A 26,086-nucleotide genomic window follows, 5' to 3' on the forward strand; every position below is an offset into this window, starting at 1 on the left:
AGCCACCGCAGCCAAGGTAAGGAATTTAAAAATACAACAAAAACCCCTGTGTGCTCTCCTGTGAATGAGAAATGTTATGCAAGAACCAGCATTCAGCATACACAGTGTTAACAAGTTGGGAAAAGGGATGCAATGTTTAGCCTGCCCAGAGGGCAGCACTACATAGCCAGCAGAGTAGAAAGCCAAATGAATGCTGGGAGACCATTTAAGGTAGAAGAGGCTCTGTCCTTGTGTGTAGGGCGAGGACAGCCAGGAACCAGGAAGAGAGGATTGCATCTGGCAGCCCTGCAATCAGTTCTTCTCCTGAAGAGCTAATTATCGAGTTGAGACAGAAGTCTGCACTCTGAGAAAATAGAAGGACAGACATCCATTCTTGCTACGTAGCTGAACAGAGGAAGGAGACGGTTTATTTCCTTGCTTTTTGTCATCTAGCCAGCTCTACCATCAAAAGGGATTTCTTCATTTTCTTAATTTTTTTTTCACACAATTTTGTGTTTGGGATAGGGTGCACCCTTTACAAACTGGTGACATTGGGTGGATCTGTTCCCCCTCCCCCCCTTCTTTTTTAATTTTCAGGGGTAAAGACAATGCTTGAAAGCTTGTACTTCACTGCTTTTCTCTCCAATCTTTCTCTATTAGCGTTCCCTATTTATTTTACTATCCATATGAGTATGTTGATTGCCCTGGCTAACAGACCAATGAGAAGAGGAAGGGAAATAGAAAGTTCAAGCAATGTCCATAAAGTTCAAAGTTTTATTTATATTCAAAGTAAGTGAAATGTTCAAATTGTCAGCATCGAGTCAAAAAACATTCATGTCAGTGATTTCACGGTCCCCCGACACGGGCCGTGTTTCAAAAAGACTGCGCTGGGAGGGAGCCTACAGGTGATAGAGTACTCATGTAAGGAGAAAGCAAAAGTAGCCTGAGCCTGAAATCCCCAAAAGAAAAGGAAGCAAGCCAGAAAAGATTCTAAAACAGACTATTGGATAATGGCTTAGTCTGTAACAGTTCCTTTCATAGATTAATTGGGGATTTAACAAATTTAGGTTTGCAAACAGGCAGGACAGCGCTGAGAGAGCGCTGCCCTGCCTGACAGACGCAGTCTTCTCGAAACACGGCCCGTGTCGGGGGACCGTGAAATCACTGACATGAATGTTTTTGGCTCGATGCTAACAATTTGAACGTTTCGCTTGCTTTGAATATAAATAAAACGTTGAACTTTGTAGACATTGCTTGAACTTTCTATGTCCTTCCTCTTCTCATTGGTCTCTCATCTCTGATGGTTGGACCCTCGCCTATTACCTTTTTGCCCTGGCTAACAGGCCATACCCAGTGTTATTTTTGCATTGTTTGATTTAAAATAAGAAAACTGCAAGTTTACATTACTCTTCACTACTGTACTTCCCCATTTAATGTTCTGGTTGGATTTACTGTCTGCTTGCACAATACTAGTAAAAAGGTTAATTAGTGTTTTATTCTGGTGTGATGATTTTATCCGGTCTGTGGTACCACAAGTGAGAGGTTTGTGAAGTGTACAGAACTGTGATATTGAGATGACTGGGATCTGTTCTCATCCCCTTCTCAGGCTGCGAACCCGATAAATCAGATTAGTGAATATAATTTCTCATGTTGTACTCCCTACCCCAAGCATAGGAGTAATTCATAGTCCAGACCAAAGGGGGGGGGGGGGGGGGGGGTGAGAGCCCACGGATAAGAGAGGGGAAGGAAATAGGGGAAAGGGATAAAATGTGCATAAAATCAATGCCAGAGTTAAAAATGGTGAAAGAAGGGGAGAGGCATGTGGAATGAAAGAACTAGGGAATGGAACCAGGAGAGGATGCAGAAGATGAAAGCAGAGGAGAGACTGAGAACAATGCAACAAATAAAAAAAAAAAAAAAAGCTCAGACAACAAAGGGAGGAAAACATTTATTTTCTGTTTAGATACCAGATTGTGATTTTTGAAAGTTTTTAAATAATTGTGCTGTATGTACATTTGTAAAGTTCCTGAGTGCAATTTACATATGTAAAACCCAGTTCTAAGTGTGTAAAATGCCTTAGAAAATCAGGCCCTTAATGTGTACACACATGGTTGTCTCTCGAACATATTACACCCCTTAGGTGCTTGGGCATTAGCTAATGTCTGCATTAAGACGCAAGATAAGACAGGTGTTAATGCCCAATATTACTTAGGCTCCAGATTTTGACTGATACTGACATGTGATGTTCAGAGGCCAAAGGGGTCAGGCTAGGGTCAGTGCAGCCCGGTAGGAACCCCTACCTGCAGTATGATGTTGATGCCAAATAATACACATAGAGAGAGCAATTTTCAAATTGCCCACAGAAGGATAAAGTTCACAGGTACTTCTTACCCACAGATTTTGCATTAATTTTCAAACATACTAAGAAAAGTATCCAGAAAACCTTGCGCCTGCTTATTGTGTGGGCACTTGTTCTAGATAAAGTCACTTGCATACTTTTGAAAATACAAAAGTATGCACCTGCTTGTAAGCCTTTCCCCAGCCCTGTCTCTCTTTTCACCATGGGTAAAATTATACTCCCAGTGGTACTACACTTGTAATTTTACCTACGCAGAAGGATGCCTGCGTTCATAGACTCCATTTGCTCAGGTAAAGCACTATTTTACCCTTGGAAAATGCTCCAAAAATGCACGTTACCCATGTAAGTGGGCCTTTGAAAATTGCTCCAGTACATTTGTAAGTGATATTTTTACCTTAGAAAACTGTGCTTTGAAATTGCTTTTTCATGTAAAATCTGCTATTCTAAATGCATAAAGGTGAATTTTAAAAGCTTGAAGCGTGCCGAAATCAGGGGATGCGCGAACATGTCGGGGCTGGCGCGTGCCGAGCGGATTATAAAAGCTGGCCAGATATGCGTATTCTTACCGCTGAGCAATAAATGAAACGTTCAAAAAACAGGGCAGGGGCACGTGGACTATGGCGTTCCCGGATTCAAACTTGAAATGTGCACGGAAATGTTTATGCGCACTGGTATGCGCCGGGTAACTTTACTTCTGCTATGGATGACGTGTAAGTTGTAAAACAAAAACTTTTAGGCAGATCAGCAGGGTTTTAAAGGACAGGGCTAACAGAGTAAGGGAGGCTATTAAACGAGAGGGGATTAGAAGTCCTATCCTTACCTGGGCAAACTGGGAACGAATTGAGAAAACTGGTAATGGCATCGGCGCGCATGTCTTTTAAAATCCCTCCACCATTAATATGGTATTAGGCCTATTGTAACATGCGATAGGAGTGTGCTTGGCACTCAGAAATCCATGAGTAAACTGACTTACAATTATAATAAATTTCCCACCCCAAAACAGCACTAACTGCCAGGACTTAAACTGAAAAACCTTGACTTATGAAAAGGCAACACTGCAAATATTACACCAGGCCCTAAAGCACCACTACATCTCCTATTAGGAAGACAGAACAAGCTAAGCCTCTATATCTCCTTAAACAGAAACTACACAGTAGCAGTTATCTCAAGCTCGGTCACACATTGATAACACAGACAGACTCTCACCAAATACAGGATAAAGAGACCCTAAAATATAAATAAAAATGTGCAGACAAAAACTGAAATGGAAACCCATATAAGCCAGACTCTGTATGCCACTGCTATTAATTGCATCAGTAGCATGGGATCTTCTTAGTGTTTGGGTAATTGCCAGGTTCTTGTGGCCTGGTTTGGCCTCTGTTGGAAGCAGGATGCTGGGCTTGATGGACCCTTGGTCTGACCCAGCATGGAAATTTCTTATATTCTTATGCAGTGCAACAATGGAAAAACAGAAACATCACCATTCCTCATAAATCATCAAACAACAAAATCAAGAAATATAAACATCAAGAAGAGTAAAACTATACTAATAAAACAGCTGACAAATAGAATAACATCATATAAAAATTAAAAAAAAAAATGTTCCAAACACCAAAAAATATCAAATAACACTCAATGATTAAACCTAACAAGAATAAAAAATCACTCACTTTCCATATCTGGGAACTTTTGGTTTCCAGATGCTTTGAGATGATCATAGATTAGCTGGTGGGATGGGGAGGAGGGTGGTTTCGCAGAAACTTTCTCCTTTTTCTCTCCTATAGCTATGCACACATCTGCTCACATACATACACACACACTCTCTTGTTCTCACACACACACACATCCTTATTTCACTCCCTCATACAAGCTCCCTTCCATTTTCATTCACACACCACCCTTTTACTCCCCCACACACACACTGGCTCCCTCTCACTCTCTGATATAAACACACACAGGGTCCTTCTCACTCTCAGGGACACACGCGCACACACACACAGGATCCCTCTCATTCCCAGATATACACACCTATACAGGCTCCATTCCTAATAGACCGCATTCTTGAAGGCAGAAGATAAGGATTTTATGGTCAATGGTGTCAAATGCAGATGAAATATCAAGTGAGACAAGCAGAAATTGGTGGCCATTGTCAATCCCTCTTCTGATGCTGTAAGGCAAGGAAAGCAGGAGTTCAGTGCTCATGGCATGTCTAAACCCAAATTGATGGGGATCAAGAATTTCAAATTCTTCGACATGGTCAGAAAGTTGTTGAAGAACGTAGCTTCGAGGATTTTAGAAAAAAAAAGGAAGAGAAGAGAAGAGATAGGTCTATAATTGTTGGGATCTAAGGGATCAAGGTTGCTTTTTTTCAGAAGTTGGGCGAACTACAGCCTTTTTCAAACTATTAGAGACAGTGCCTTCTGTAAAGATAAGTTGATTAATTCAGCAAAAATGGGCAATAAGGTGTCTTTGACAGCTTTGAATAATGCTGAGGAACAAATGCTCTGCGTGCAAATGGTTACATTACAGCTAGAGATAAAATTACTAACTTCAGTGGAAGAAACCAAATCAAATGTGTCCCAGGTAGACAAGGGTTGCACAGGGACATTTGAGAACCAATCTGGAACAGTGAGAAAATCGAGACAGTTTCTCAATTTTTAAATTGAAATGAATGAGAAAAATTCTGCTGAAAGAGATTTATGGGGGGAGCTGGAGGAAGAATTAAAAAGAGTTTTGGATCATAACCAATCTCTCTAATTTGATTGGAATAGTAATCTTTTTTAGCATCGAGAATTAATGATTAGTAGGTGTTTAGGGAGACACGAAAAGACTGAGCAAGTTCTGAGGAGGGATGCTTCCTCCATTTGCATTTGGTTTTCCTAAGAATTTGGTGAGCAGTTTTGATGGAAGGAGTGATCCAAGGTTGTGAATTGGTCTTACACGAATTGCACGGCTTTAGAGGAGCAATACTATTAATAGTCTATTTCAGTAGGGCATCCCACTGAGAAAGGGCATCGGCCATATTGTCCAACGAGATCTTAGGAACGGACGAAGAAATTAAAGAAGAGAACAAAGTCTCCTCAATGACACCACGCTGAGGTGGTTTAGATGTAACTAGATTGCAGTGCAACTTTGAAAGAGGAAAGCGTGTAAGAAACGACATACAATGATGATCGGACCAAGGGACCGGGGACACATGAAGAGATTGAGAGCTGAACTGTTGAGAGGGTTGATTAACAAATACTAGGTCGAGGATGTGGCCTAATCTATGAGTGGGAACTGAGATGATCTGGTACCAACCAAGGGAAGCCATGATATCTAGAAATATGGAGCAATGGGGATGATTATATTATTTAGGTCAGCCTTGGTGAGCATCAATTGCTCCAGAAAAGAGTATAGACCAGGGGTTCATGCTGAGGATTTTGCTACCCCCTAAGGGTTGACACTCTAGGCAACTGCCTAGTTCATTTGGCTGTGTTGGCGCTGATGCAAAAAGCTGAGCATTAAAACTGTGTGCTGAAATTCAGTGCAGTTTCCTAACACACAAGCAAGTTTTTTTAACTCCTGATGCAGTATGCTGTTGCATAAAGAGTTAAAAAAAATGTGAATGTGTATACAGAAAAGGCTCAGCACAAGGAAAAACAAGTTTATGCACAGAAAACATGGTTTATGTGCACAAATCTTGTTTTTCATGCATAAAGTGAGATATATATGCACAAATCATATTTTATGCATGGAAAAAAGGCTTTTTGTGCATAAAATCCTAACTGGAGGTCCCAGTACCAGAACTCCACCTTCTACCATAGACTAATAAAATAGCCCTGGAAGCTTTACTCCACCTTGGAGTACGAGTTAAGTTTCCATCATTAGGGAAGCAAGTGATAATCCAGGGCACATCTCTGCACTGGGAAGTAATATCTAATGGTATCATTAGTAAGGAGTTTCCATGTGAGGGCATGAACCAAAACACACAATGCTGTACACATAACTTCTCGCTGCATTGGAATTAGAATTTGCACATAAAAAATGTGCACGTAACTGGGGGTTAAACTGTGCATTGTGCTGAGTGCACCTTTGTGTATCCACCCCTTAGGTTGTCTATTTGTGCAGATCTCACTGTACAGATTTTTCTGGATTTAGCTGTTGACACCTCGCCTTGCGGGATTGCATTTAGAGTAGTAAGTTTTGCAACAGCCATCTAGAACAAGAGACAACATGGCCTATAAATAGTTTAATAAAAAATAAATGAAATATAACATTGCAGCTAATTTATGCAGCAGCTACACCAATAAGTTACACCAATGTTCAAAGCAAATTTATGGGCTTAAATTCACTTTGAAAATTATGCAGAGACTCACACACATAATGTTATATCTGCTCTTTGTAGGGCATAACGTGCATGTAAATGTATGCACTTAGGAGGTAATTTTAAACGGAGTTATCGTGTGTAAATGTAACATACTATCGTAGCAATGTTAAAAAGCCATTTACTCACGTAAAGGCCACTTATGCGAGCAAATCCCATGGACAATTCAATGGAATATATTGTAGCAATTTTCAAAAGCTCACATACAGAGGTAAAGTGCATTTACATGGGTAAAACAATTTTAAGTATGTAAATCCGTTTGAAAATCAGGCCCTATATGTTTTAAAATCCAAACTCCGCACCAGCTCTGCCCCACAGAACACTTTTCTGTGCACTTGAAACTATGCATATCATCGGGTTACGAGCACAAACCCCGAGTCATTTTATAACAGGCCATACAGGTACGCATTGACCCATGTTTCATGTTACACATGAAGCCATTCTACAATGTGCATGCATTGCTTTGAAAATTCAGCCCTGAACGTTCTTTTGGTCCCAGCACCTCAGACTTTTTACATTCTTCTCTTCCTAGCTGCAACTTGACCTGCTCAGCTGGACAGTTTGGTGTCAACTGTGAACAGTTTTGTGACTGCCGCGATGACAGATGTGACCCCGTTACTGGAGCCTGCCATATGGGTAAGTGTAACACACACTGCTTTTGCAATATACATGTACTAAATACTGGGGCTTCTATTTTTTCTTAGCAGAGAAAAGAAGCCGCAAAAGTAATATGAGCTATATTAAAGGAAATCCAGCTAGGTAGGGGTTAATAATACCTTTGTTATACTACCACTAAGCCATCAGTGCCCAGCCACAAGGCACAGTATCCCTGTATCATCAGATCCTGATCTCAGCTGGTATAAATGTTATAAATAAATAAATTCATGATCTTAATGGCCAACTTTAAGAGTAAACAACTTACTTCTTATTATACAGGGTGGCCCACGGAAAGGTAGCCCGCCTCCAATACCAGTGCATTGGAGGCAGGCTAATTTTCCATGGGCCACCCTGTATAAGGCAAACTTTTAGCATCTAATGATTATTTAATTGCTAGCATCCTCTAGCTACATTTAAAGTATAGTTTTTATTCGTATTCTTAATTATTAGATATTCTGTTTGTCATCTGTTTTGAAATATTCTTTTTATTGTGCTTTACTTTTGATGATTAATTTATATTTCTTGATATTGTTTTATGAGGAATGGTGATGTTTATATTTTTGCTTTATTGCCCTGCATTCGAGTCTGCCTTGTAGTGGTTTCCAGTTCAGTTTTTGTCTACATTTTTCTATTTATACTTTATGGTCTTTTATTTTTATTTGTGTTCTGCATTTCTGACTGAGGTGAGGTGTTTTGCTAGTGTTTAGTTTCTGTGTAGGTATCTCTAGCAGCCTGGCATGTAAAGTTATCCAAATAGAAAGTGTTTTAAGGCCTGGTGTAATATTTGCAGTGTTGCCTTTGCTTAGGTAAGGTGGTTGCTATTTTGAGTGCTGGCAGTTAGTGCTGATTTTGTATGGGAGGTTTACTATATTTTAATTCCATTTACTCATGGCTTTCTGAGTGCCTAGCCTACTCCCAACGTGCTTTACAGAAGGCCTGAAATCATATGGGTTCCAAGGTTCTTTTCTGCAGGGTTTTCTGGTTGACCTCAGTAGTACATGTAAATATAATATACATACCGATGTAAGTGATAATTTTATCTCAAAAGACTGTACTTTGAATGCCCTTGTTCTTGTAAAATCTACCCATTTTAGGCTGGGGTTAGGGAATTAGTTAATAAGAAATTTTAAAATACATAATTTTTAATTGTAGATGATGTATGTGTGTAGGACTAGGGGGAGGGGGTGATGCAAGGTTGTAAGGATTGTCTAGGGCAACTAACACCCTTGCATCGTCCCTGAGAGAGTGTGTCACACACAGATTCCCGCCATTTACCCACCTCCCAAATCTTCAGGGAGCAGATGCTGAGGAACTGTGGAACTGTGGGAGATGGATGGTAAGATTCCCAGGAGTGTGGTAGGGTTCCCTAGAAATATTAATCACTGACATTCTATGTGCCACTTCTCTGGAAACCTTGACCCTGCCTTCCCTGCATTTCACATCACTGAAAGGGACAGTCTTCAAAGGGGATGCCTCCCCTGGCTCTCTCTAGTAATTGGACCTACGATGGGAGGTCATCACTGTCACTTAATCCAGATGGCAGCGATAGGCTAGTTAAAAATGCTTCATCTTGATTGGTCCTCTATCCTGTCTATTTCCCTAGGTCTCCCACCTTGACACCGGTCAGGCTGCTATATCATACAGGCAAAGGTTGGTTGCTATAGTTACCATTTAGTACCTGCAGCTTTCTCAGTACAGTAGTTGAATGTGCTATTGTCTTAAATAGGAAACAAACAAATGAGATGAAAATTTTTGTTTAAATTCGAAGACACCTTCCATTCATTTTGGGGGGGCCACAAATGAAACAAAAATGGTCTTATTCTTTGCATTTTACCCTTTTTTTTTTTTCGAATGAGGTAACCAGAGCAGGTATTGAAATCTCTGATCAATCTCCAGTTTGGATACAAATAGAATGGAGGAGTGTACTAAGTTCACAAGGACAATGGAGGTTTCTACGGTATTTGGTTCTTGAATTTAGCTTTCATGAATATTTCAATTCAAAATGGGAGGCTTTCTTAATGAATAATAGAGCTCATATCACTACCCTGATATTAGTGTGGGAAACAGCTAAAGTGGTGATGAGGGGAGGCATAATAGTACATATAGCATAGAAGAAAAATGATAGGAATGCAAGGCTGTTAAAACTAGAGAAGCAGCTAGGGAGAGATAAGTGAACTTAGTGTGTAACCAAACTGTAGGGAATAGACTGGAATTTGTTGCAATGCAGGTGGCAGCAAATTCTTTAATTCATGAAAGAGTGAAGAAAAATATGTTATATTCTAAACAGAACTTATTCCAGTTTGATGATAAAGCTGGTAGAATGATGGCAAATTTAGTTAAAAATTAGGTGGGTCCAAAATATATAGCAGTTGTAAAAGACAAGAAAGGAACATTGGTGAATTCACACAAAGACATTGTGAAAATTCTTGAAGGGTTTTATGAAGATGTATATTCATCAAAAGAGGGAGATTTAAATGTATGTGATTTTTTTTCATAAGCAAGGTGTATTTACATAAAATATCATCAGAACAATTTGATAGATTAAATGCCCCATTGAGCAAGGAGGAACTATCAGTTGGTATTGGGAATGCTAAAAGACACAAGGCTCCTGGCCCCAATGGATTAGGGTATGAACTTTTGGTGGAGAAAGTGGTTAGACCCAATGCACTCTATGCATGATGAGCTGATAAAGGAAGGGAAATTGCCATTTTACATTATTAAAAGTAATACCTAAGCCTGAGAAAATAGACCTATATAATTTCTGAATTTTGATATTAAGTTGCTGGCAAAGAACATGGCAGACAGATTAGGTCCAGTTCTTCCACCAATAATTTTGAAATGCCAGACAGGTTTTATTAGGGGGACATACCTGATAACCAATGTAACGAAGATGTCTGTCATGGGGTGGTGCAAGCATATGAATGCTCCATCTGTAATAATTAGCTTTGAAGCCGAGAATGTATTGCACAGAGTGGAGTAATCATACTTATTTCAAATATTGTAAAATTTTGGATTGACTGGAAATTTTCTGAAAGTAGTCCAGTTGTTATAAACGCATCCTAAAGCAGTGGTACTGGCAAATAGTGAAATATCAGAAGAATTTGATCTGATTAAAGATACGAGACAAGGCTGTCCACTTTCCCCACTATTGTTTTTATTTCTCTAAGCCATTATTGAGGCGACTACGGGCAGAGAAAGGAATAAAGGATGTAAAACTAGGAGGTCAATTTAAAATCGTTGTTTTTGTGGATGAATTATTGGCTTATTTAACTAATCCTAGAAATTCCCTTGTCTGTTTGCTGGATATTTTTTTAGGAATATATTTTATTTCTTCAGGATTCAAACTGAATAAGAATAAATTGGAGGCTCTGGCTATCCAGAGAACACTTGAGGATCAATGGCATGGAGATTTTCCTCACATTTAGGGATAAGAATGGCTGGGATACACAAATCAAATGCTTAATTTATTTAGATTTTTTTATATTCCACCTTTCAGCCACTTCAATGTTCAGCTCCTTGTGAACTTTTCCAAAACAAAATTACTGCAATGGCAGTCTCGACCAGTTTCCTTGAGTGGTAGAATAAATCTTTATAAAATGGGGGTTTTTTTCTGGAATGGCTATATGTTCTGCAACTTTTCCCTTAATGGCTTTTGAAAAAGATATTAAAACTCTGGATAATTTGCTTTTCTTATGGAAGGGGCTAAAACCTAAAATTCCTGTAAGGTGGTTAAAAAAATGAATAGAATCAGGGGGATTAGGATTACTAGATTTGGCATGTATTGCTAGAATTCATAGAGATTTGGTCTATGGTTCTTCTTGATATGTTAATTTGGGAGTGCAATTAGCTGTAATAGAGCTTGTCCATGCATTGCCTGTGTTTTACATGCTAGAAATAACAAGTTAACCCAATTTGTCTGAAATGATGTTTTGGTAGCCTCTCTGTATCCTGCTTGGAGAAAGATCATTAGAGTTTATCAGGGACACAAAAATGTTACTCTCTCGCTTCCAATCAAAGGAAATCGAGACTTTATACCAGGTTACCAGGTTGGAGCCTTTTTAAAATGGGCATGGGCTGGCTTAACACAGCTTCAGCATGTTCTTACTCCAGGGGAGTTATGATCTCATTTCATCAATTGAAAAATAGGTATAATTTGGATAGTAAGGATTTTTGTTTTATATACTTGATCTTCCATGAGTATCTAAATTGAAATTTATTTTTTTTTAATCAAATTGAAGAAGTGGAAATGTTTATATTTCTGGCTGTCAGAACACTTTACCAGGGCATTTTTCCAAATACATCCTATGTAGATCTGATAAATAAATGGTACTGGTTAGCCATCTCACAGTTAATAGTCTGGATAAAGGTTTCTGATGGCTAAAGGAAATTTCAGGAAATACAGAGTTGCCAGTGGCTACTGATGATACATCAGAGCACTTGATTTGAGGAGTCAATGGACTGAAAGGAAGGATTTTTCAAAGAGCCGGGCTCTCTTTGGGAGGAAGTCAGGAGGAGAGAGAGGAGAGATACTGCTTGGGCCTCTCAGCAAAGCTTTGTTTCCTAGAGCCTCCTGTTGGGTGAGCAGCTGAAGACTAACAGACAGTTTTAAACAGGCTGCCTCTCTAAACTGGGAGAGATGTGCTAATCTCTGCAGGGAGCGTTTCCTGCGGAGTGCTGGCAGCATAGGCAGAGTTGAAGGAAAGATTAAAGAATGGTTGTGTCTCCGAGAGTTGTACTGGAAGCGATTTTGCTGCATCTCTAACAGAAGAGCTGGATCTGGGGTTGGAGAACTGAGAACCATCCAGTAGCTTTTTGGGGAAGCATGAGCACTTTCCGACTCAGACCCCAAGATCTGTGTGAACTTCTGAGCTGCTCTCTCCTCATTGTGCCATTCCTCATTCTTTAAAAGGAAGTTATTTATCTGCATTGACTGTGAACCTTTGGATTACAAGTAAATCTGGTTCAGAGTTGTTTAAATGTAGCTCTTTTGATTCCTTAGCTCCATCACCATACCCCAGGGGTGAAGGGACACCTCCTTTGCCCATCCCAGCTGCATCAGCACTGTGCTACAATATTGTCAGAAAGTCAAGAGTGCCTCATGTGCCTGCTAACTCCTGTGTGTCAAGGAACATTACATATTGCACTGCCCTCCTATGGAAGGGTAGGGGGAAGACAATTATTTTTGCTTATGTGTGAATAATACTGGGCCCAGTGATTAATATAATCATATCCTCTTGAGGAAAATAAGGAGCTTATTGGTAATTCACCAGTATATAGTAAATATAAAGATATACAAAATCCATGGTTTGTCATTCTAAGTGAAGAATGTTGCTCTGAAACTGTTCATACTGATTATGGTTGTGGTGGTGTAACATTTCTGCTTGGGGGTAACTTGCATGGCACGGAGGTTACTACCCTTAACAGAACGCAAGGGGGTAACTTGCATGGCACGGAGGTTACTACCCTTAACAGAACGCATGGGGGTAACTTGCATGGCACGGCAGTTACTACCCTTAACAGAACGCATGGGGGTAACTTGTATGGCATGGTATTTACTACCCTTAAGAGAATGCATGAGGGTAACTTGCATGGTGCAACAGTTACCACCATAAGAAAATTGCTGGTCTTTATCTGCTGTCCTTACTATGTTACTATACGTGTAACCCCATGGAGGCACACAGAAAGAGAGATGGCCCTTTCTGCACACAGTTCTTTCAGTTTCTCCATGGATAGCATTTCATATCCTGAGTTCCAGAGCTCCCTGTGGGTGGGGGGCACAGTGGTACCAGGATCCTTTTGCATTAGTCCCAGTACAGGCCTCTTTCTTTCACTGTAAACAGCACTAATAACAATCACAGACTTTTGCATCCAAAAAGCACACTGAGAAGCAATGTGGTTTCCAGCTTCTTTACTGATCGTTGATTTGATGACCGAAGAATATTTACAGCTCTCAATTCGTGTTTCAAATAAAGTCAATAAATAATAAGACAGCAGAAAGAGTAATAAACCTGTGACCACACTCTTCTAGTAAAGTCTCTCTGAATTTCTCTGGAAGCGCACTACTTCTTAACACTTGATCACTTTCTTTTCCCAATTACTCAGATTGAAGATAGTTCAATCCTCCTATCAATTCCTAGTTTTATCACTGCTTTCTCCCCACTCTGAAGTGGTTAGACTAAAGTCCCAATTCTTTATCAGAACCTAAGTCCCAATTCTCATACCTTTCCTGAAGTCTTCTTAAATACTTCAGCTCTCCTTATGAAGTACCAGAAGGGCACTCTGCTCTCAATATTCTTAGCTCCTTCCCTCTAGCTAGAAACAGGACTCGACTTAGATGAAAAAGCCTTCACTCCTCAGGCACTTCCTAGGTAAAAGATGCCTCTTCCTAATAGATTGGAAACTTATTCCCTGGTACCAAGGGCACTCAGCTCCAGATGAAACAAAAATAGTAATTTACCAATAGTGGAAAAAACAAACCAGAGACAGGAAGAGTAGATAAAACTTCTTTGTCTCCCAAGTAAGGAGCTAGTCACTAAAGACTGATAATGTAAAGGTGAAACTTCTTTGCATCGGGTCACTGCCAGGTCTATACCCTGGGGGAGTAGTAGCATGCTGCCGAATCTTCCCTACCCTCGATTTGGCCAAACACAGGGTTGCCCCAATCCACTGAGCACAGTTCGCACAAGGGTCTCACAATGTTAGTCTTCAAAATTGGATCAAAAGAGCAAAAAGCAATGAGAAGTAACTCAAGTTGCAGGCTGACCCACAACAGGGAAAAATAAACTGTCCTTCTGGGATCAGTTAGAAAAATAAATAACAGCAGACAGAGAGCTCCTGCCTTCAGGAAATCCCATCTAAACTAAAATCCACGAGGACTGATGGTGCTTGAGGATGATAAACAGCTAGAGCACATCATCTGCTGCTCCTACTTGGGGGAGTAAAACCCAACCCTCTCTTTTTACTGAATAGCTCTGAACCTCTCCTTCTGGTAAGAAAACCAGAGGTTCCACATATAGTATTTGCTTTTGTGGTTTAACCCTTTGTTTTTTTTTATGCACAGCTTTAAATGCATTTTGTTTCCTGCAATAATAAACAAATAAAATGGTTTATTTCAGTGTGTTTACTGGTTCACAGGGGCAAGCTCCCCTCTGAAATCTATTCATAGAGAGGGAATCCATTACTGCATAGGCCACACTGCTGGGTGGGGCTTCATGTCATTAAGGGAAGCACTGTTCAGGATGTTTATTTCCTAAAAAAGGGCATATAAAGTTAAAATGGCAGATACAGATATATGTATAATAAACTGTCAAACCGCAACTGGGGCCTTACTACACTGCTTCTGGTCATGCTCACAGATTTAAATTTTTAGGAATAAAAGGAACCAGCTTTCTTAGTGAGGTATTACTAAGTCAAGGAGTAGCTGGTTCAGCAGAAGCCTTCTGTTTGAAGATTTTTTTTTTTTATTATTACAAATTTAAAAAAGGGGAGGAAACTTTGTAAGGAACTCTTTCCTGATAGGGAAAAAGTCAATATTGTTGACAAGGAAGGAAACGTTGCCACCTTCTTTCTAGCAATGGTGTTATGTATTGCAAGGTCAGATACAAATGGAGAATCAAGCCAGTAAAACAGAATTTTCTTCTTAGAAAAATATTTTCTGGCTATTTGGGAAATGTACATGCAAGGACTTCCTGTGAGAAATAGGAGTGAAATCTTAAACTGTTGATAGTATAAGCTAATTGACTAGTTGCAGTGTTTAGGAAATGTAGAGAGTTACTGTAGTATTGTTAGTTAATGATCACATGCGTAGCACAGGAGACTTGGAAGACTGGGGGATGGGCTGGGGTTAGGGAGATGGGGGAAGGAAAGATGGGGATTTTAAGATATATTTTGTGTTACGTTTCTAGAAGAAAGTGGAATATGGGCGAGAAGGAGGGAGGAATGCTGGAAAATGTAAACTGTATATATGTCTTTGCCTAATGTGCATAAGAAACAAATGTGCATTGGGTTTTGTTTGTAAGACTTTATTCAATAAAAAAGCTTAAATATAAATTTCACCTGCCAAAAAAAGAGAGGCTTGTACAAGTTCCTAGAAGAAAAGTCCATAACCCATTATTAGCCAGGAAGACTAGGCAAAGCCATTGCTATCCCTGAGAGTGAATAACGAGAAATTGGTATACTCTATAGCATCTGCCAGGTACTTGTGACCCAACTTGGTCACAGAGACAGGATGCTGGGATCTTGGTCTGACCTAGAATGGCATTTCTTGTGTTCTTATGTACTAAAGATAGTAACACAAGACTTATTGAAGAGAAGAATGTCGGTGTGACTGGAAACACCAGCATCTGATAGCAAAATTGCATTCCATGGCCACATGAGTTAGGAAGTCCTCCAGATGTTGGGAACAACTTTCTGTGCACAATGTTCACTGGGCCGATTTGTTCCCTTGAGAGTGTGGTCACTCAGATTGGCTGTCAGGATGATGGCTGATAGGATGCTGGATTTATGAGTGCCACCAAGTGGCTCAGAAGTTAGGGAAGCAGCCTGTCTCCCCACACAGACCCATGCCTCATCCTTACAAAGACCCAGCAATGTGAAATGATTGTCGCTTTAACGCTTGTAGTGTTGCATACAAGACCAGTACAGCTCTGCCCAAGTGCACATACCAAGGCAAGAATGAACCTCCTCCTTAATCCAGGATATGTTACGTATAATCTCAGGTTAAGAACATGCCATACTGAGTCAGACCAAGGGTCCATCAAGCCCAGCATCCTGTTTCCAACAGTGGCCAATCCAGGCCATAAGGACCTGGCAAGTACCCAAAAGCTAAGTCTATTTCATGTTACTGTTGCTAGTAATAGCAGTGGCTATTTTCTAAGTCAACTCAATTAATAGGTAATGGACTTCTTCTCCAAGAACTTATCCAATCCTTTTTTAAACACAGCTATACTAACTGCACTAACCACATCCTCTGGCAACAAATTCCAGAGTTTAATTGCGCGTTGAGTGAAAAAGAACTTTCTCCGATTAGTTTTAAATGTGCCACATGCTAACTTCAAGGAGTGCCCCCTAGTCTTTTATTATCTGAAAGAGTAAATAACCAATTCACATCTACCCGTTCTAGACTTCTCATGATTTTAAACACCTCTATCATATCCCACCTCAGCCATCTCTTCTCCAGTGTGCTGCCCGTGCTCTTAGTATTTGTATTGTGCTCCCTGCTTCTGTCTGAAACTCGGAGGTTGTCACAGGTTTAGGCAGCATATCGAGGTGCACAAGGAAGCTCTTATCAGCTTGGCAGCATCCAAGAAAACAGACTATTTCTGTATTTTTCTGCCACAGTTTCATTGTTTTTTATTTCATCTTTTGCTACTTGATGATGTTGTGTTTCTCTAGAATACAAAATAATTGCTGGAAACTGATACGTGTATGTTTTTAAAATTGTATTTATTTATGTTTTTTAGTACTGTAGGTTTTCTAGCATCAACCTTTTTATTTAACGGCAATGGGGATATGCTGCATTTTCTTTGCTTTCTGTAATTCTTTCTAGGTCATGTCCACAGTGCTTCTCTGGTACTGGTATGTTGTAGACCTTGCTACCTCATTAGGCTTTTCTGTTATCAGACCAATTGACAAAAGCATGTTGTATTCAGTGACAAATTGGGAGGCTATCTCCACTTCTGTACCACAGAATCTACATATCTGTTTTCCTCATTATTTCTAACTGTGCGGTGAACCTTGCAGGTGCTTCATCATCTTATGCTACTATTATCCATCCCTTGCGTTCAGGCTTCAGTTTACTGCTCTTTAACCATTCATGTATCAGGCCTTGGTCTACAGAAGGCTGCTGTTGTAATTTTTTATATTTCTCATTGCATTTACGCTATGTCCAGATGTTTTTCTTTCTTTGCTGGTCTGAATCTTTGGAGACTCGCTACTGCTATTTGGCAGTACCTTCTTTTCCCATATGTGTTGGCAGGTTATCACTCATGCCTTCAGTCTTTCGGAAGGCTTGTCCAAGTTTAATGATGGATGTTGACAAGGGCCATTTTTACACCTTGTACTACGTTTAGAATGATTCTTTATTTCAGACCTTGTTTTATTTAACTTTCAGTGTAAAACATGGTGAGGCCAATATTCAAAAAAGCCTAAAACAGATATTAACTGGTCCATCTAAAGTAAACTGGATAAGTTATCGGGGATATTCAATCGAATAAATATCCTTCTGAATATCCACAAATAGTTACTGAACTATATGTAGCCAGATAACTTTGAAACCTAATTGGCGATATTCAAAGTCGATATTTTAAAAGCTGACACATGCCGAAATTAGGGGATGTGCAAATATGTTGGGCTGACGCATGCCGAGCAGATTTTAATAGCCACCTGGCTACGTGCGTACTTGACGCTGCATGCACAAATGAAAAGTTCAAGAAAAGGGGTGTGAGTGTGGCCAGAGCAGGGCATAGGTATTCCTGGAATTAAAATTAGCACGTAAATACTTATGCGCACTGGTGCGCACGGGGGTCCCCTGCTGCATAACTTTTATTTCTGCTATGGATGACATATGGCATCAGCGCATGTCTTTAAAAAAAAAAAAAAAAAACTTATAAGGTGGAAGCAACATTATCGTGCACAGGCACATGTCCACTTAAAATTGCACGGACTTGTGCTCGCAGTCAGGCTATTTTATAGCATACGTGTATGTTAAAAAATGGCCACGTCCCTGGGTGCATGCTAATAAACAGAGAGAGAGAGAGAACCTCTGGGGTGGTACACATAGTAGTCAACTATTTATACCACTATAGGAGGGCCAGCTAGTAACTCAAGGTGAGGTTTTGTTGGTGGTCTAGGGTTTTGGGGCCAGTTTTATATGCACAATGAGACATACTAACAGCACAATACACATCAGTGAAGATTTGACGTGATTTTGAGTGAGGAAAGACACACAAAGATGAGATTTCTACATTGTTCTCTTGCCCTAGCTTGATAGAGCTCTGGTAGAGAATGCAAGTGATTAACCACCAAATCCAGATGTTCTAGCTAGCCTGTGCCATATCCACCAAAAAGGTTGGATCAACAAAAATATACTTGTTCCTCTGATATACAATCTTGCATTTACAGGGGAACTTCAGGAAGAAGGATGCCAAGTATATGTGGTTTAAGGTGAAGAAATTGCTTCCTCCTTACTTGGGTTTTCCTGGAAATGTCAGAGAATATTTGGACCCTCTGACCACAGAATTTTTATATTTGAAGTACTGTGAAAAAAACAGAATCTTTATCCGAATCTAACACAAATGTAATAAGAGTACCTCTGATTGCAATAATATCCTGTGAATTCTGCAAAAAAAAAAAAAAAAAGACATCGGAACTGTCAGAGAGAGCTAAAATATCAGAAGAACCTTCAGCAGGATTAGATGTTTTCCTTGAGTCAGGCATGTAATAACAATTGGAAATAAAAAAAGTTTTTCAAGAGAAAATTGCAAAATTTCTATTGTATACTTTTTAAACAACTCAAGACTGGATAAAAGTCTAGTCTAGTTTAAGAAGCTAAGATTCTTAGATCTCATTTTATTTCATAACAATTCTTGTTTAGAATGTGAACTTAAATTGTCTTTAATTGCAGCTGTTGTATTAGTTTGTAAAGTTGTAATTTCAGCCATATAAGATGACACTAAAGTCTCAGTATTCTCAGATCTTTGATCTAATTCTGAAAATTTTGGAGAAGATGTAGAAGAAAACAAAGTTGTGAAACAGTCTGTGCCAGCAAGGATTCCATATGTGTCACAATATCACAACCCTCCAGATGTCTCTCAGTGAGATATCAGAGGGCTTAGATAAACCATCAATTGCTTCAGATAAACTCAAAGCCTGTGATGGAAGAATAGGTGAAGGAATAGGAACTTGCTGCGCCATCAAACTTTCTCTGTGGACATACACGGGGATGGAAGAACCATCCTTCTCAATTGAAGGAGTCTCATGGGGAGAGACCCCTGAAGGGGAAGGATCACCTTATGCTTCATATGATGAGGGCACATTTACCTCTACTGGGATAACCAAACCAATTATAAAGCTCTTCTCCTAACATGTTGACATGACAGAATATGCTGAAATGCTAGAATGTAGGCCAAAAGTCTAAAAGTATGTTTGAGTTCAGCCTTAAATTTAATTCCTAAGTTTCATTCCTGCCTTCTGGACTCAATTTACAAGAAATCACATGACTTACAAGAATCCCAGCTCATTATTATAGATGAGATAAAATTATAATACTACTCCTTTAAGAGGATGCTGTGCTAATGTCAATCAATTAGGAAAATGTTATGAAAACAAAAAAACTAGCTTATTGGTACATAAATTGAATTGAATTTATTGTGTTAACAGTGCTTTCTGAGACTGCTTCTGAATTGCCTGCTGGTAATCTTGCACTCTCCTGGAATTTTTCAATATTTTATCAAAAATAAAAGATATTTCTTAAGGTGTTGGTATGAAGTGTTTATTTTGGTTAAACCACAACAGTACAGACATACCAGAAAATAATATTAACCTTTATTTCTGTGCATTCAAGAGGACTAACACAGTAGCCACCCTACTTTATACTGATGTATCAGGGAGTGAAGAGAAAAGGTAAATTATGGTGAAAACATCAGTCTGAAGTGGCAGAATACACATTTTATGCTGAATATTTATCCCAAGAGCACATTTGGTTTTCTGAGAACTTTGTCATGCACTGAAGTTTATACTGGCATTACTGATTTGGGCATTCACATTGATCCCATCATGAAACATATTAATAGATATCAAGCACTGTGTGCCATGTATAACATCTGCATTCATAGCCTGAGACTCTGCTATTTGTTCAGGCTGTTCCCTAATCCCCTTTACTCTCCCATTTCCTGTTAACTGATTTTTGGTGTCTCTTTTCAGAAGTGAACCTGCGGATGGGAGTCATAGGGGCTGGAGTCCTGGTGATACTGCTGCTAATCCTTTTGCTGTGTCTCATATGCTGCTGTTGTATCTATCGCAAGAAAGAGGCGATGATGGAGTAAGTATGAATTATATCAGAGTGTACCCCTTGACGTTGAGATACTCTCTGAGGACTTGTTTTATCCATTTTCTTTGAAGGCCACTGCTTGTTGTTAAAAGACGACCATCTTTTTTTTTTTTTTATCAGGATCAAATAGAAGACAGCAAATATTATTTTTAGTTGTTCTCTTCATCACTTTGTACCTGATTCACTAAAGGTTTTTCCCATAGACACAAAATGGGAGAAAAGCCTTAATGAATCTGGCCCTTTGATTGCTGACACCCAGGAGATCACCTTCTTGTGAAGCTCATCAGGGGAATAACTGTAGATTGGTCAGAACCCTCTTCTATATCAGAGTTCATTGTTTTTTTTTTTACTTCCTTTGGGATGAATCTTTAACATAATAGAGAGTAACCAGAAATATCAAAATGACAGGGCCCTCCTGGAAAAAATATAGTAAAGGAAAATAAAAAGTGAAACATAGAAATGCGAAGGGAATTACCAGAACTATGGGTCCATTCTCTTAAAAAAAGAGAGAGAAATAAAACATAAATAAGAAGAGGATGGGATTTTGGAAATGAAACATGTGAGACAAGGAGAATGATAGAGACGGGGCCAGGAATTCCACTCCAAATATTTCCTCAATTGGAAATTTTTATAGGACTTCAGACTCACTGTACATTGAGAGAGTGGGTCAGACCAAAGTGTATCAAATCCAGTATCCTGTTCTGAACATTGGCCAATCCAAGTCACAAGTACCTGGCAGGATCCCAAAAGGTTGATAAATTCCATGCTGCTTATCCAAGGGATAAGTAGTAGATTTCCCCAAGTCCACCTTAATAATAGTTTATGGACTTTCTTTCCAGGAACGTCTCCAAACCTTTTTTAAACCCAGCTATTCTAAGAGCTTTTACCACATCTTCCGGCAACAAATTCCAGAGTTTAATTATGCATTGAATAAAAAAATATTTTCTCTTTTCTTAAATGCAACACCTAATAATTTAATTGAATGTCCTCTAGGCTTTGTACTTTTTGAAAGAGTAAACAACCAATTTGTGCTTACCTGTTCCACGCCACTCATTATTTTATAGACCTCTATCATATCTTCAGCCATCTCTTCTCCAAACTGACAAGACCTAATCTCTTTAACACTTCCTCATAGGGGACTCATTCTATCTATTTTACCATTCTGGTTGTCCCCTCTGTACCTTTTCTAACTCTGCTATATCTTTTTTTCAAATATGGTGACTAAAACTTCACATAATACTCAAGATGCGGTTCCACCATGAAGCGATACAGAAGCATTATGTTATTCTCTGTTTTATTCTCCATTCCTTTCCTAATAATTCCTAGCATTCTATTTATTTTCTTGGCTGTTGCTCTTGCACATTCAGGCCGATACAGTGACGCTTGCTCAGCTGAGTACACTGTTTACCCGTGGTTGAATCTAGTTGAGAAACTCTTCAAGCTTTCAGTGATTTTCAGTGCTGGATGTTGAACAGATCCGGGTCTAAACACTGAAGGTGCAGGCAGGCTTTGCTTAGCCGTGTGATAGGCCATGGTGGCGGTTCTTTTCCTGCGTGCCTAGATGTATGCACACATTCTTGCCGCATGGCAGTTGCATGCGGCAACTGTGTGCGTAAGGCCGCAGCCTTGATTTGAGCACAAATGTCTGTGACCTAGACTTAAAGACGTACTTGCACAGGTACGTCAGCACATTTTGCATAGATACTTGTGCACGTAAACCTGCGACCTAGACTGGAGCGTGTATTTGCACGGGTACTTGTGTGCGTATTTGCGCATATACTTGTGTGTGGAAGACCGCGACATAGTCTTGAGCACGTATTTGCATGTGTCCTGGAGGGGTATGCATGTACACCCAGGTGGCATTTGTGTACATGCAGGAAACCACCTAGAGCTGAAGTTCAGGAGAGCTAGGCACCAGGGACGAACAGTTCCAAGAGCCTTGCTATCTGTGAGGCTTATTTGTCTGAGAGCAATTCAGTCTGGCAGTGATAGCACTGTTTAGATGCTCAAATCAATTTGAGTACCACAGCTTTTGACCATGTTGGGATATCCCCTCGGCCTATGTTGTCTCTGGAGGGAAGTCAAGTGGGAGGTGAGCCAATGGGCATGTCTCCTCCTCTCCTGTTCCCAATAGTAGGAGCTTCTCTGAGAGAGAAAGGTTGGAGAGAGCAAGGTTGAGCCTATGGGCTCTGGTATAGATCCATCTTCCTCCTCTTGGGTGGAACATTTCCAGGGCCTGCAGACCTTTCTGCAGGGGCACCCAGCGAAGGAGAAGCAACCTACCATGTAGGGATCATGTGCTCGGGCCTCCCATTTGTCAGTCACGTGAGCAAATGCCACAGGGAGTCTGTCCCTGGTAATGTTTAAGGGGATGTGGATCATGAAACATCGGATAGTTCTGATGGGGAATTGGCTTTTTCCACGTCTAGAAGAGGGAGAAATTACATCTGATTGAGAGCTGCAACGGACTGTGCTCGGATATTTTCCTTTTTTGCAGAGATATCTTGCTGAGTTTGTTGGCTCAGACCCTGAATACGTTCGGCATGACCCGAGTCTGTTGGCTCAGACTCTGAACACACTCAGTGTGGCCGGAGGTCATTTTAAGTTAAGCGTCCTGTTTCTTTCCCCCTTGAATCCAATTCAAGAATTAATTGGCCTTCAGTGGAATGTTCCAGAGGCAAGTTTTACAAAGGGGGCAAACTAGTTTTCCTGTATTTCATCCATTTCATGGTTCTGGGAAAAAAAAAAAGGAAGGGATGTTTCAAGTAAATGTGGCTCTCAAGGTTCCCCATTGCTGCATGGAAACTCTGAGGTCCAGCTCTGAAGTCTGTCATAGTGGCGGTACACAAGGGAAAGTTCTTGGCATTTCTCAACTTGAAAAAGGTATATTTGCACATAGCCATCAGGCTGGAGCTCCAGAGGTTCATGGTCCTATGGGAGCATTTTCAGTTTTGAGTCCTTCCCTTCGGCTGGCGATGGTTCTGCGTACCTTTGCCAAGATGATGGTGGGGGTGGCGGCAGCCGCATTGCAAAAGGAGGGTGTGTTGGTGCATCCATGTCTGAATGACTGGCTCATTTGTGGGAAGTGAACATATATATAGGGGATCTAAACAACCTTTTATCTAATTATATTCAATATAGAATAAAATTATTTTTTAATGACATGAACTTACATCATAGAATATCATTCTTTATCATTTTTATTAATAAAGCAGTATCAAAAAATACACTTTTAATCAATAATACATCTTAATACATGTGCAAAATACAAAACCTGAGTAGAGATTTTTTCTCAGTCAAAGCATCTCTTTGACATGGACAAACATATCTCTTCAGAAATATTAAAACACCCATATACACACATTTGTGGGAAATCAGAGAACCTCTGTCAACAAAGGTACCAATACGCTTGAAGACTCTAGGATGAGTGGTGAACCTAGCAAAGGTCCATTTAGTCCCCTCACAAGCTCTCGAGTCTGGGAGCTCAGTTCGACATGCTGGCAGAGAGTGTGTTTCTCACAGAGAGAGATTGCTGAAATTGCAGAGTCAGATTCGGCATCTGATAGAGCTGTTGGTGCCCAGGGTCTAGGACTATTTACAGGTCCTGGGTTTTATGGCATTGACATTGGAATTAATGCATTGGGCATGTGAGCATATGCAGCCTCTGCAGGGGTCTGTCCTATGGGAATACGTTATTGGAAGAGTTTCATCTTCCTTTTCTATTAGAGAGGGAAGCCAGGGACAGTCTTTCGTGGTGGCTTACTCACACCAATCTTGAGCATGGTGCAGAATTGGAGGTTCTGAATTGGGTAATAGTCACCACCAATGCAAACCTCTCCGTATGGAGAGCAGGGTGTCAAGTTCTGTGGGCGCAGGGCCAGTGGTCGAAACAGGAGGCTTCATGATCTATCAATTGGCTAGAGACGAGAGCGGTGCATTTCACATTGCTTGCATGTCTGCCACGGTAACGTGGCCATCCAGTATGGATCCTATCAGACAATGCGACAACTGTCAAGGCAGAACCAAGAATCAGGTGATGGCTCAAGAGGCCCGAAAGTTGATTCTCTAGGCAGAGCAGCACCTGGAGCGGCTGGTGGCATCTCATATCACCAGGGTGGACAACGTTCAGGTGGATTTTCTCAGTTGGAAAAAGTTAGACCCCGGGGAATGGGAGCTGTCTGAGGCAAGAATTTGTATCATTCATGGAAGATGGGGGTATCCCCCTGTGGACTTAATGGCGACCAAAGAGAACACAAAAGTGTCACAGTTTTACAACCGCTGAAGAGAACATGGTACAGAAGGAATTGATGCTTTGGTTCTGCCGTGAACTCGAGGGATTCTTCTTTATATTCCCTTCATGGCCTCTGGTGGACAAGGATTATGGGAGATAGAGAAACATCTGGGCAATATGATCCTGGTAGCTTCAGAATGGCTACCTTGACCATGGTTTGCAGATCTGATCAACATGCCAATAGATGGGCCGCTAAGGTTCAGACATCGGTCGACTCTTCTCCACCAGGACCCAATATATTCAGGTCTGTCTTGTGGCTTCGCTTCTGAGAGGAGATAGCTGAGACGGAGGTGATATGCTGAAGCAATTATTTTATTTCCACCTTATTGCAGGCTAGGTGACCTTCTACATCCTTGGCGTATGTGCAAATTTGAAATCCTGGTCTTCTGTTGATGGAGTGCAGCCTCAGCCTGTTCAGGATATGGTATTGCATATTTTGGCTTTTCTACAGGAAGGTTTTGGTCAGGGAACTGATCTTTAACTCTATGACATTGGGTTGTCTCCAGGGTAAGGTGCAAGGGTATCCTCTGTCCGCACATATATAATACGATAAGAGGCTCAATATGCCATATAACCCATTTAGACGGATAACTTGTAAAATGCATAAAAATACGGAATAAAATTACTTAGAATATCAAACATAAAATGTCATCTAGCAGCTCAAGAAAAACAAAAGGCATTAAAACTGGTAGGCCTCATTAAACAGTAAGGTTTTCATCTGCTTTTTAAAGGTTTTTATACATTATCATTGCTGTCCTAATTCTTTTCATAGTTGAACGATTGTAACTACTGCAACATTTGTACTGTTCGCTTCTTGTTTCAGTTGTCAGGATTCTAACCATCTTCTAACAGTTAAATCTTATTGTCAGGATTTTGTGCACTTGCCTTATATTAGCATTACTGATACGTGTTTATAATTGTACTTACACTTAGTTTTTCTTCCCTTAGGCATAAAATAGGGAAAACCCTTTAGTATATGTGGTCCTAGTTTTTTATGCTCTGAACTGGTACTTTCAAAAATGTTTGGCCTTTAGACAATTTTTGTGCCTTCCATTGATGGACATTGCATGCCCTTTTAGATAAAAGTATTCCAGTACTGAACCATCCCTAGCGGTTACAGAGTGCATACTAAAGAACCTTAGCTGTCACTCAGTGCTGTTCAGCTTCTCTGCTTTCTCATGCACACTCGGAGAACTTCCTCTGTTAATGAAACCCCTCTGTTTATAGCGCAAACCAGGAACAAGCAACAACCAAGAAAGCCCCAAGATGCCTATGTGGGCGCTTCAGTAGAATCAGCATGAAACTGCCTTCCATCCCACTACGTCGCCAGAAGCTACCGAAAGTCGTGGGTAAGACGCTACTGCCAGGTTACGCAGGAATTTTATT

The 26,086-nt window shown here is 40.2% G+C and overlaps 1 protein-coding gene across 1 annotated transcript in view; it reads left to right on the forward strand.

The window, feature by feature from the left end:
* SCARF2 (scavenger receptor class F member 2) overlaps positions 1–26,086 on the forward strand; it is a 187,677-nt gene that overhangs the window by 136,850 nt on the left and 24,741 nt on the right. The window contains 3 exon segments of the mRNA XM_029619839.1: positions 7,237–7,340; positions 20,283–20,400; positions 25,928–26,049. Of these exon segments, the coding sequence (XP_029475699.1) occupies positions 7,237–7,340; positions 20,283–20,400; positions 25,928–26,049 (344 nt within the window).

The sequence above is a fragment of the Rhinatrema bivittatum genome, chromosome 11 (genome assembly GCF_901001135.1).
Source record: "Rhinatrema bivittatum chromosome 11, aRhiBiv1.1, whole genome shotgun sequence".
Taxonomy (NCBI): Eukaryota; Metazoa; Chordata; class Amphibia; order Gymnophiona; family Rhinatrematidae; genus Rhinatrema; species Rhinatrema bivittatum.